The following is a 13,442-nucleotide window of genomic DNA, read 5'->3' as shown; positions in this document are numbered from 1 at the left end:
CATTCACAAACCAGCAGTACTACTAGGACATGGTGGCTACACCTGACAAGGGCACAACATGAACCTTCCAGCAGCAGTCATGGGTTCAGGCTTTTGTCACTGTATCTGCCTCCTGCACTAAGTCTACCTTCCAGACTTGGTGCCATAATATGGCAGGGCTATCCCAGGCCCACTCCCTCAGCGAGCTGGATCTCTGAAAGCAGTCGCAGTTTACTTTAAAGTCACTTACCAAAAGCAGATGTAACGAGCACGCACCTCGAACAGTACGCACCTGCTGTTGATATTTTGTAATTAGCTTCTGTGACAATCACACGTGTGTGAACTGTCGCTGCTGCAGGTAAAGAACTACTCACAGGCAGTGAAGAAAAATATGAGTTGCCTACTAAATAAGACATACAAAGGTTAAAGTTATAGTGCACGTAATTCTGATAATACATAGTGAAAAATTCTCTAAAAAGGGATCACAATGAATGGATACGTAGAGATGTATTTTGGTCATTGTCACCTTGCTGAGTCCTGCAAATGGGAGCCTGTATCTACTAATACCTGTAGTTGATGTAGACTTTTCTTTCACTAAACAAAATTCATAAAAATAATTAGCGTTTTGTTGATGACAAGCACGAGAGTGCTACATATTAAATTGCAACACTTAAATCCAGATGAAACATTTTCCTGTGGTAAGCCTGAGAAAAATTATTTACTTAACCAGATTTAGTATTCCGGACTATACAAAATAATTTAATTCCTCTGTACTTTGAAAAACAACTTAATAAATGTTCACCATAATAAATACTGATTCGTCAAGAGTAAAAGCAGTGCGTGATATGGATGACATCCAGCAAAAATAAATAAACAAATGCGTTCCTTCTCTATAAATGTAGAATTCGATAAATGTCATGAATGTATATATGAAATCCGTTTCCGAAAATGTCGTTTTTTCACAATGGATGAAAAGTATGTTTGGAATCCTTACTTGCATTCTCTGTGCCTTGGCTTCGTATTTGTTTATATTCTTTGGTTATGGGAAAAAAAGGTATTTGGGAGAGTTGTATGAGGAGGGGAAGGTTGTACATACATGCAAAATAACTGTAGTACACTCAGTTCTAAGTTTTAAAAAATCCCCACTCCCCTCATGAGTGAAAAAGTTCTGAAGTTTTAGATGGCAAATTCTTGTATAAATATTAAATTTGCACAGACATTCAGGTTATGATACCACTTCCGTTAATAGTTTGCAAATTTCATCCACCGCGCCGTTTTAGAATTAATGCGCCTAAGTTTAACATTTTTACGCCTAAGGTTAAATGAAACGCGCACTATTTATGTACAGAATATTCATCTGAATGCTGCAGTTTGTCTTCCGTCAGAAGTTTATTCCTGACACGTTTTCTGCTCGTTTATAACCACTTGTGTTGGTTATGGATCTTGAAGGCTCTGACAGCTCACAATCTGGAAAAAATAAGGTAAATAACACATTCTGATAGCTGCTTTTCATGTTTAATATATGTTATGTGCTCTTACCTCTTTTCGTTAACAGTCACGAACTTTCAAAACAGCTGTGTTGGAGCAGAAATCTTGACATAGTCTCTCCTTGTGTGACACTTGCTTGATGTTAGTACGTTACGTTTCGAATAAATCCAGTCCACAAATACACAACTGTCGCCGTGATCAAAGTGTATATTAATCTGTAACTGAGCCGGCTTATTGAGAGTATATGTAGCAGACAGCTTATTGTTTCTTGTGATTTAGGTTCGAATAGATAAAGTCCAGTAAATGTTGTTGTTTCTTTAAATGTACTGGAGCCCTGGAATGAAAAAAGAACTTACGTCTGTACAAAATTTGAAAGGAATCATGTCAAACCATTGTCATAGTTGTAGAAACAAGTGTGACGGTATTAGAAGGAAGTATTATTTTAACCATGTTGATAGACTGACTATATGTGTAGCACTAGAGAACCGTGCATGTAAGATTTTCGGGTATCGTCATATGTGTTCCAAGTGGCGTAACAGGGTATAAATGGGAGACACTCGCTGTTGGAATTCTTACTTCATTACTTACGGATTTCATATATACAATTCTTTTTTCGCCCAGCAAAAATTTGCAAGTAGTCTCTGAAAAAATCGCTTGCCAATGTCCAACGAGATGGTTCATGCAGATTCCTTACTGCACCTCAAAGTTTATTATTGCCTACAAAGTTGAGTGTAAAATATGTTATTGTGATTGATATTAGTTGCATCTGATGAGGATTCATCTCTTGTTTTCCCATTGTAAATAAGTTTTCGAAGTATCAATAAAAGAAATTAACTTCATAGAAACTAGACAGATTTTAACTAGCAGGCTGATATTGAGAATTGTTGTTATTGAAGACAGTTCTGTGGTGTTAATCCAGAGACTAGTTAGTTGTTACAGCTGTGTAACAGTGACAGCTCAATATATATATAACTTCACAGTGAAAAAGACGAGGAAAAAGAAAAGGCACTGTAAAAGCATCAGGAAAACCACACCATGTGGTTAAAAGTCATAAAATAAAAGCCAACTGATGATGATGCAACTGCAGTGAAACATGTTTGGGATAAAAAACTTTTGTTTTGCTAAAGGCGGATCCCTTCCAAAAACATGTTGTTAAAGCAAACACGGACAAAAGTTTCAATCCTAAGATGATTACTTACACAATTACCACGTGAAGATTGATTACATATAATTTGCTTTATCATCAGAAACTTCTTGTTAATGTGTAGGTCTTTGCTGATTAGTTAATTCATTTATAGTAATATATAGTGGAACATTATCACTGAAATTTAGTTGGTTGCCACATATTTTTGTTTTTAATTGCTTACTTTGCACTGTTTTTGGTAATGCCATTAATCTGTAATTTGTATTTAAAATTTGAAAATTTATATGCTAACTGTGCCCTCCTTAGTTTAGTTATAGTCCGATTATAAATACTGTTGAAAATATAGTATTTTGATTAAATTTTCAACAATACATACATAATTCCTCATCCATACAAGCTAACAGTTTCCACGATAAAACTGAATGAAGTAACTTTATAGCTGAACTCCTGTTAAAGGGTGTGTTATGAATACCTGTGCAACCATCCATATTTAAATTTTTCCTTAATCAGTTCTGTTGCATCCTGGAACTGATACGTTCAGTATTGTAATCATTCTCATCTGTGGTCCTTGCCGAGTTCAGCTAGTCCTCCATTTTTAATGCCCTGTTGAGATATTATTGCCTTCTCTACTTCTCTTCCCATTTTCCTTTCCAAATAACTTGAGGTAAATGCCAGGATGAATTTTTGACGGACAACTGATTTCCTGTTCACTTTTTAGCTGATGTTATTCTCCTCTTGTAATGGCATTTATGTTGAGACATTAAATGCTAATAATCCTTTCTTATACATTCATAATTTGTGTTATTAAGTGAAGAAAGTGTTTTGTATCTGCACCGCAGCCCAAGGTCTAGGTTAGGTTGGAAGGTAACAATTTAGGTGAGAGTTGGCAAAACCAACATCTGTGAAAACAGAAAATTTGATTGTGATAACAAATTGATCACTAGCGAAGCTAATGTTTTCTGTGCCATATTGAAAAGTGGAAGGGAGTTAAAATAAATAACTGTTACATGGCAATTAATATTTTGTTGTTCAGTTGAAGTAGGTGATATATTTTACCTGAATAGTGCTCTCCCCTCCCTTTCACAAAGGACAACAGTTGCAGAGTGATAATTCATGTTTTTCATTTTTTTGTTCTGTTGCTTTAGTATTGGACAATGTCAGTATGTGTAATTATCTAACTGAACATTATAAATTACTGTGTGACAAATTACCATTATAACATATTAATTTTCTTTGCAGCTGACAAACAGTGGCACAGAAAATGACTCTTCAAATAAGGAGATATCAGATAAAGATGTCAGATCAAAGAGGTGAGATTAAAAAACTCTTTCAATGCCTTGTTCTGATGAGACACACACACACACACACACACACACACACACACACTCGAAATGGAAATCTACCTTTGTGGTGTTTAAAAAAAACAAAAAAAAAAAAACGCTTATAACTGTACACTATCAAGTTAATTACTAGTTTTTAATAGAAATTTACACTGAAGCAAGCAAGGTTTTCAGATGAATAAGTTGTAACATCCCCTTTCCAGTGAGTAGGGGTTGTGGAGTGATTTGTTTTGGTAAGGCGGAAAACATAGTCATCTATTAGCTATCAAAAATCTGATATCAGTGTTTTAATGTGCCAACTCTCCTTAAATATCAGTTATGATGACAGGTCAATTAGTAACGTAGCTCAAGGTCTGTGTTTGGTTGGAAAGTGACAATTTGGTTTATTTAAACTGCATACCAATACTGGTTTGCGGAAGTACGGAAGCGTCCGATCCCACCCGTCTGCTTTGACCCATGACGCCACAAATATGGCGGAAACAAAAACAAACACACACACTTTCCACAAGAAGCCTAATGACACTAACGGGACAAGCGCGGGAAATGGGGTGGGGGGGGGGGGGCAAACTAAATATAAACAAATTTAGATGCCTTGCGTAGCTACAACGTGTAAGTGAAGACAGCCATGCATGAATACCCACCCACCTCCCCCAGGGGTCGTAATCCCAGCAACCCATAGAAGATAAAGATGCTTCAGTAGCTGATTAGTGTTTTTTGTCTTTTTTTAAAAAAAAATCTCACGGGATAGAATGAACAGATCAGAAAGATAAATATAATAAACTAAAACAGAAATTGGAGGAAACAGATAATTAAAATAAGTAATAAGCGTTTTTAAATTTTAAAAAAATCTCACGAGATAGAACGAACAGATCAGAAAAGTAAATAAAATAAGATAAAACAGAACTGGAGACAGCCACACTCAAACCAAACTCTGCACCGTCATGACGTCACACACAACACCCTTACGTCACGGGTCAAAGCCGACGCGTGGGATCGGACGCTTCTGTCAACCCTGGTTTGCTTATGTTGTAATATAATCATAGCTTTGTGTTTTCAAGAAAGTGAGCATTATGGTGAATTCACTTGTGCATGTTATACAGTAGCCAAACAACAAAGAATGACAGCTGTGGTTGTATGCTGCAAATAACACTATGCCTGTTATTTGAACATTCAAGTGTTAGTGTTGTACATACCTATATGTTGCTAACAAGAGTAACCAGCATTATATTGACAACTGTAAACAGTTTAGAAATGGTTTTAAAATTGTGTGGCATGTTAAAAATAGGAAAGGATTAATTTGTTTGTAATGCAAGTGACATTTATAATTTAGTTTGTCTATGCAGATTTGGTGCAGATTTTGACTTTTCTGAGACTACTGTTTACTTATGTCTTCTATAGTTTTTCTCATCTTGGATAAATATGTAAAAATTATTCAATTTCCAAAAGACACCAATATTAAAAATCGCATAAGACAGATTTCCTTGTGGTTTGGTTATGTGGTTGACATTTATGTAAAACACATTTTATTGGAACAGCTTGCCTGTATAATTTCCACATTTATTAACATTGTCTTCAATGAAAAGGTTGTCATTGGGGACATTTTTTCTCAGTGATATTCGGAAAAACTACTGTTTCCTTGCCATGTTATATGTAATGGTGTCTCAGACTTTTTGAAGACTTCCTCCCATCATAGTCATCATTATTATCATTGTAAACTGACTGTTAAAACAAAAAAAAAAAACAAAAACAAAAAACAGCATAGGAAGCAACTTTGTCAGTGGCTATACCCTTCAAAGTACTTAGAAGCAGGGTCGGCTCTTTATGCGGAGTTGTTTTCTTTCCAATGAGATCAGTGCTCTATTACCACCTCTCCTTCAGACAGATAACATTTTTTCTTATGGTTGCCTTTTCATCACTTTGCAACATAATTTACTCTACTCTCACATTCAGGAAATAGTAGCACCTGTAACTAACAGCTCCTGATAACAGGGGAAGTCATCAAATGCTTGAAATACCATTTGAACATAAGGCAAGAAAGCTGAGTGAATTTTATCCATCCTACACCTATGTTAACTTCTTACATTGAATTTCTCTAGCGACTAATTTCTTTGATACATCAGCCCATGAACTTTGTTACACCACCAGATAGTGAGTAGGAATCAACAGGTACCCATAATTTAATTTATTTATGGTGATTATTATTATGATTAAGTATGATTCATTATAGTTCATCACACAAAGTTTCTCTTCACTTTTATAATGAGTGTTGTATTCTGTCACTCATAACTGCTAAAATTCAAGAAATAGGTCCTTTGTCAGTTGTTACCAACAGCGCTTCATACCTGTATAAATATACCGAGAGTTATTTGTATGAGGAGCCAGTCACTGATATAAAGGGTGAAATGAATCTGTTGATACTAGTTGTTTGCTTTTGTCACACGACATAATGATAATGTGGCAAGCGACGTCATATACATGCAGAGATATAGCAGAACACTAGCAATCTGTATTTTGCTCTATTTTATTTTAGTTTTTGGACTGTAGGTTATGGTGATATGTGTGCAGTCGTCAAAGGCGTAGGTTGGGTTGAAGGGTGAATGTTTGGCTGTGAGCTGGCAAAGACAATGAATGTGATGTCATGAGAACAATTAAAATTCTTGTTATGGAATGTACTTTACATATATTGCATGGTTGCACATGGTTTATGGTTACCATTTTGTTGACAATATCAGAGTGGTGATTCTTCTGGAAAACCTGGAATTCGCAAGCAATTACATTTTACCTGGAAAAAATCAGCGAAATCTTGGGGAATTTCAGGAGTTTCACAAATTATCAGGGAATTTTTTGTTTTTAACTTAGCATTGAAACCGAATTTTATTTTTATAGATCACAAATTTTAATATACTTAAGTTTTCTCAAATTGTGTTAATTATAGGAATATTATTCCATGTAAATTATCAATGTTTAAGAACTATGGTATGCTTTCATTTGAGTAATTATTGCTTGTTTTCATGTTTTATGGAATCCAAGATGGTGACTTGGATCTGTTTCAATTGTTAAGGTTGAGGACTTGCTAAGACTCAAATTTATTTTTTTAGGAAATTGTAGTATTTTCAGATGTAGAATCACTTTCTAAACATTTGGGCCTATCGAGAAATATTATTTTACTCCTGAAAGCTTAGGTCCCATGTATCATTACACCACCTTACTGGTGTTCCCTGACTCGGTATCTTCAGCTTTCTCACACAATTTCCTAGTCCTCAAGGTTTTCGTAAACATCCGTCAATTTCGTCATATTTTTGTTTTCCACATATACTTCAGTTTCTATGGGGATATTACAGAGTGGACCAACCAGAGGAAGGAAACTTGCTGTAAAATCTGTAAATACAGTTTTTGTGTACTTTTGCTCCATGTGTGAAGTGAGTAATTTCAGGTGTGCATATACATTTTGAATCAGTGAGTTCTCTGATTTGTGTAAGAGAATAATTCAACTCAGTAACATAAGATGGTTGTATAAATGAATAAGATTCATTCGGAATTGCGGAAATCATTGGTGGAAACACTTTGTGGATTGTAACTACCCAGTGGCCCATAAGGTGTGCTGCAGTTCTGTTTAATGAAAGTTTTGGTAGCTGAAGCTGTGGCCACCATTGATTTCTGATGGTGGGATAGGGGACACGTGACAATGTTGTAAATATAGAAATAAGCAGGTACAAAGTATGAAAGTTACATGAAGGGAGAATAAAAAAATTATAGTCAGATGTGGTGAGCTTTACAAAACACTTATAATTATGCAAAAGAAATTAAAAACAGTCAGAGATTCTGTTAGGTTACAAAATACAGTTGTTTGTGGCTTATAGTGAATGACTATTTGTATGATATGTTTTGGTTCTCTAGTTGTAAACATGAATTCCACAAGTATTGGTTTTGCGAGACTTGGCTAGTCAGTTTATCATTTAGAGCAAGGAGGCACTAAATATTAGTGCCCAACCACCACATACCATGACATCTACAAGGGGGTTTGATACTGTTCTGCTTTGTTTTCTAATGAATATGAATATGTAAAGCTTGCGGATATTGAGGATCCAAGGTCCTGTCCAGCCATACAGATTAGAGTTTTCTATAGTTTCTCTAAAATCGTTTCAGGCAAATAGACGGGATGGTCATTTGTAAATGACTCGGCAGGTATCCTTCCCCATGCTAGTCCAGTCAGGGCATGCACTTCATCTCTGATGACTTTATCACTGACAGAACACAACTCCAGTTGCATGCCCCCCCCCCCCCCCTCCCCTCCAACCTTCCACAATTTTTTAAAATTGTTTCCTTGTACAGTCTGCATTTCAGCAAATAATATTTTCCTGCTGAAAAGATGTACCCAGGTTTTTTGACAGCACTAATTCCAATTCTGAAAATGATTGTTGTTGGGGTTGTGTAACAATTTTACCTCACTAGTTTATTTCTGTGTTATATAATATTATATTATATTGTATTATTAAGATTGGAATCACGACTTGGTGGCATTGGTGCATGATGCTGGTTGAAATTTCTCATTCTGAAACCAGTAGGTGGCAATATGCATGTGAAATGCAGCAGATGGCATTATATTGATAGTATATGGAACTGGATGGCTTTTGATGTGAGTATGATTAATGTGGGAATTGCTAAGTTTTTTTATAAAACAGCTACTGCTGAAAAGTTTTATGTGAGAAAGCTCCTTCTTAATTGTAAATATTCATTGAAGTTTCATGTGCTGTACTTGTGTAAAATATGGCGATCGGAATGTGTAAGATTCATAACTGGAACAACTCAATTTTCTTGACTGAGTTGCACTTTGGCAGTTGTATATGTCAGCAGGCAATGTATTACTGCTGACTGATAAACAAACATGGCTGGAACACAGCACTGTAAATAGTTTGGGTACATAATTAGTCAAAATTTAACCACAATAAGTCTGAACAGTTTTCTGCTTTTCATTTTTACATTGTCAGACCAGAACATAAAAGATAAATTGTGATCCCATGAAACTCGACTAGCTCTGTTCATCCAGGAAATTCAGAGGGCAAGAGGTAACGGTGCCCAGCTTGACACCCTATTTCGATGATGTTAAAAGAAATTGGTTGAAACAGTTTTACATTTAACACATCAGAAAAGAGTTATTTTGGGTGAGCAAGATAAGTGGGACACCGTGTATATTATAAACATTTCAGTAAATCAGAATTCAGTGTCATTTATATAAATAAAAATTGTTGAAGTAATGCAGTAGCTCATAAGAGACATGTTAGCCACTTGGGTGTCCTTGTCTACCAAGTTTCCTATCATACCTATCTTTCCACGCCCTGTTTATAGGTCATTTTTGTGCAGTCTGAATCTGATGAACCTTGTGCAAGAAGTTGGATGTTCTCTTTGTTTATTAGCGAAACTGCAGGCACAATTTGTGATTAGTATGCCTGTCCCTCTATTTGTGTATAACGAGAGATTATATTAATAATGAATATTTATGCACAAATGTAATAAAAGATATAATTTATAAAGAATCTGTATTGAACGTTAATACAGTGTAAATGCTTAAGAGGGCAAATGTAACCAATCAGGAGGCTTATCACAAATGTTTTGATTCATACTGAGGCATTTGCAGTTGTCAAGTAATGACTTTTGCTTCCTTGGATTTCCACAGTCATTATCAATTTAATGTCTACATAAGAATACAAGTGACAACAATGTAGTGACCCAAATTCACAAGTTTATTCAGTCTAGATTCTAAGAAGGTAATTACACACTGCTGGTTTCTGTGAATATTAGCCGTGATCTGACATTAATTCCTGGTTATGTAACACTGCCACATAACTAACTATTAATTTGGAATGTCATTGTTGCTTGGTAGGGACTGCTGGATAAAACACACACACACACACACACACACACACACACACACACACACGAGACAGAGAGAGAGGGAGAGGGGGGAGGGGGATTGCTGTTTTCCAAATTGCAGTAAGTGTAGAGCAAGAATTAAAAATTCACTAAAGGCTGTTCTTGTATGTACTTCATAGTGTACATTCATAAAAGCTGCTGTGCCTGACGAGGGGTAATAAGGACAACAAACGAACAGTGGATTCTCAGAAGCCAATGCTATGATGATATGATTTAGATCACAAAATAATGTGTGTGTAATGCAAAGCAAAAGTGGTCGGATTGTAAATAAATAGTATTTTGAGGTTAAATCATATTGTTTGTTGCTCACAGTCAATTAAAGCATAGTATCAACTTCCATCCTACTGTACATCTCAGACAGACCAGTCCATCACCCCAACCAAGATTCTGTATTTCATAAGAAATCAGAATTATGAATATATTGAGTTAGTGAAAGGTTGACGAACAATACAATGTTAGCAGCATATTAAGATTGGCAGTTCCAAAATATCCTGTTATTGGCTACCTCTAAGTTGACATGATAATGCATAACAAACATCCACTCTAAACTGTGCGCAAACATTACACAGAAATGCAGATTAGTAAGCTAGAACTGATCTAGTAATACTGTTATGCTTGCAAACACCACCACTTTGTTTCACATATGGTAATTGCATGAATTCTACTACATTTTTATCTTGACGTAATATTTTTGCTGCTTGCACAGTGCGAAGAAAAGAAATCGGAGGAAGAAAAATTCCATAATTACTACAGAATCAGAAGCTGATAAAAAGGCGTATGACTCTGCTATAGAAGAAGAAATTCAGGCAGGATGTAATATCTCTCTCCAGGTAATTGATGTGATTTGATTTTTGTTTGAAGGTTAACAGAAAGTAAATTGTGAACTTAGTGAACAGACACCATCATTTACAATTTCCTAGGCACTTAGTAGCATTTTTGTACAAAATATACGTTGAAATGACAGTATGTGATACAGAGGAAAATATAAACTGTTAAGTATTTTTTGAAAGCATGTTGTATGTCAGTCCTTTGTTTGTATCTGATGAAGACAAACTGGAAGTGTTCTTGAGGTAAGAGTGCTAGAACAACGTGAATCTGAATGGTGGTAAGTGATATTCATAGCTGTGCATGATTCAGGACTCCTGGGTCAGTGTGTTATATTTTCTGAGACTATGACATTCAAGATATCAATACCATCTTATGAACAGTGCCATGATCCATTACTCTTGAATCATTTTGTTCAAAGTAAATAAAGTTGTCCAAAGCAAATTAGCAAGTCACTCTGGCTAAACTGATATCAAAATTTAATTCAGACACTACCACATATGTATGAAAGGGACAGTAAGACACTCATCGGCTACCATTAAGTATGAATAAGTATAAACCCCATCCTAGTGCCTCTTTTAAGACCACAACAGAGGTGACAGTTTCTGTGAGTTTGAATAGCCACTTTTTGGCTTGTAAATGATCTGAAACAAGTAGCTTGATTAGAGTTATAGTGATGGTTTTGCAAACTAACAATGAGATGAGAATGTGACCTTCAGTACTTGATGCCATAAATCTTTATTGGCAACAATATATAGTTCAGGTGAGTAATAGGATTATGTCGTAAGATATTTCATTCACTCACTACAAAATAATATTAAAATATTTAATATTTTGGTGAATTTTAAACACTACCTTGGCGGACATCTTTTCTCCGTATCAGCTCAAGCATTTATGAGATGTTGTATGAAGATCTGATCTTACTAGAGATCTTTTACCTCTAAGAACTAAGAGCTGGGATCCATTGTTGGAAATTATATTACTCAATTTTCTCCACATATTTTTCTCTCATATATTGAGTCAACATCGCATTGAAGCATTTCCGCCAGCTTGAACTGGTGAGGGTGGTAGATACACAATATTATGCATATATGCTGCGACTTAAGTCTTGTCAATGCAGAATGATGACTTCCAATGCTTAAATATCGATGAAGAGTTGCAATGATCTTTGTTTTTTCTCCATGCAAACAAGGCCACATACATGAAATACATTAGCGATGTGTCTGTAAAGTTTAATGCACTGCAGATGATCTACAGTCTTGAAGCATGAGATTTTCACTCTGCAGCAGAGTGTGCGCTCATATGAAACTTCCTGGCAGATTAAAACTGTGTGTCCGACCGAGACTCAAACTCGGGACCTTTGCCTTTCGCAGGCAAGTGCTCTACCATCTGAGCTACCAAAGCACGACTCACGCCCGGTCCTCACAGCTTTACTTCTGCCAGTATCTCGTCTCCTACCTTCCAAACTTTACAGAAGCTCTCCTCGCAGGACGGGGCGTGAGACGTGCTTCGGTAGGTCAGATGGTAGAGCACTTGCCCGCGAAAGGCAAAGGTCCCGAGTTCGAGTCTCGGTCGGGCACACAGTTTTAATATGCCAGGAAGTTTCGATCTACAGTCTTATTAAATCAGAGACCGTATTCACAAATTGTGAATTCAGAACCACCTAAGCTATACAATTTACTGGAAACAAATGAAAATTTGTACCAGACGAGGACTCAAACCCTGATGTGATGCCCACACAGGCAGGGGCTTACTTAGTTTTCTCATCAGGTTCCCTTGGCTTTGGCAAGAAATACATTTGTGCCATGTCTGTCTTTCACAATGTGTACAAAGTTCGATGCAGTGTTCTTTAGGACATGCATGCTTGAGAAAATTTACCATGCACAACTTAAAAAAGTCACATGTAAATCACAGAAAATATTGAGCTGCTCCCAGCAATTTGTGTTCCATGGGTCCACAGAAATCAGCATGAATCACTTCTCCAAGTTGTGTAGCACATTACTGTCATGACTGAAAACTGCTGCGATGCTGCTTCCCCATAACACATGCTCTGCAAAATTCTTCACCAAAGTCCTCAACTTCAGCACCACATTGCTTCAAAAATTGCTGAACAATGCATTTGATTTGGGACCCAATCATTCATGAAAAATTTGCAGGATCCTTTCATGCAAGATTTACCTCAGGATTATGAGATTGGATTTGTTTTGTCACTCTGATGGCTTTAACAATGCCATTGTTTCAGAACTCACCCATGTGTTTTGATGAAATAAGGTCTAAACTATTGTTGAAAGCATGTGATAACAGAACGAAGGTTTCTTCATCCTTCTGAAGTATACAAAAAACTATCCATATGGCATAGCTCCTCTCTCCATTGACAAAATCTTCAAAATAAATAGTCTCTTTTCCTAGTGTGTTCATAGTTCAATTACTGCCCATACTTATCTGCAGTGATTTTGCAAACTTAGAAAACAATACGTACCACTCAATTTCCTTAGTCATATGATTCGTTGCTCCACAATTGGTGATCCACAAGTTCTTGTCTAATTCTGTGCTCATTACTTCACCAATCAAAGCCTAGTCAGACATTTCGCTTTCACTTTGGTTACAGATAAGTTTTTGTTTTTATTTAACAAATGGAAAAATTTTTTATAGTGTGCAAACCCGCCATAACGAAAACATTTAAGCTTCTCTTTGTTGATTTTTTTTTTTTTTTTTTTTGTTCATTTGACAAAGTA

The 13,442-nt window shown here is 36.0% G+C and overlaps 1 protein-coding gene across 1 annotated transcript in view; it reads left to right on the top strand.

The window, feature by feature from the left end:
- The first annotated feature begins 1,013 nt into the window (after positions 1-1,013).
- Positions 1,014-13,442, top strand: part of LOC126184870 (glycylpeptide N-tetradecanoyltransferase 2) — an 88,539-nt gene continuing 76,110 nt past the window's right edge. The window contains exons 1-3 of the mRNA XM_049927488.1: positions 1,014-1,460; positions 3,851-3,921; positions 10,589-10,712. Coding sequence (XP_049783445.1) covers positions 1,416-1,460; positions 3,851-3,921; positions 10,589-10,712 — 240 coding nt within the window. The 5' untranslated portion in view covers positions 1,014-1,415. The remainder of the gene's footprint in view (positions 1,461-3,850; positions 3,922-10,588; positions 10,713-13,442) is intronic.

Source organism: Schistocerca cancellata, chromosome 4, assembly GCF_023864275.1.
Source record: "Schistocerca cancellata isolate TAMUIC-IGC-003103 chromosome 4, iqSchCanc2.1, whole genome shotgun sequence".
NCBI classification, from domain to species: Eukaryota; Metazoa; Arthropoda; class Insecta; order Orthoptera; family Acrididae; genus Schistocerca; species Schistocerca cancellata.
This window is presented reverse-complemented; position numbering and strand designations above follow the sequence as displayed.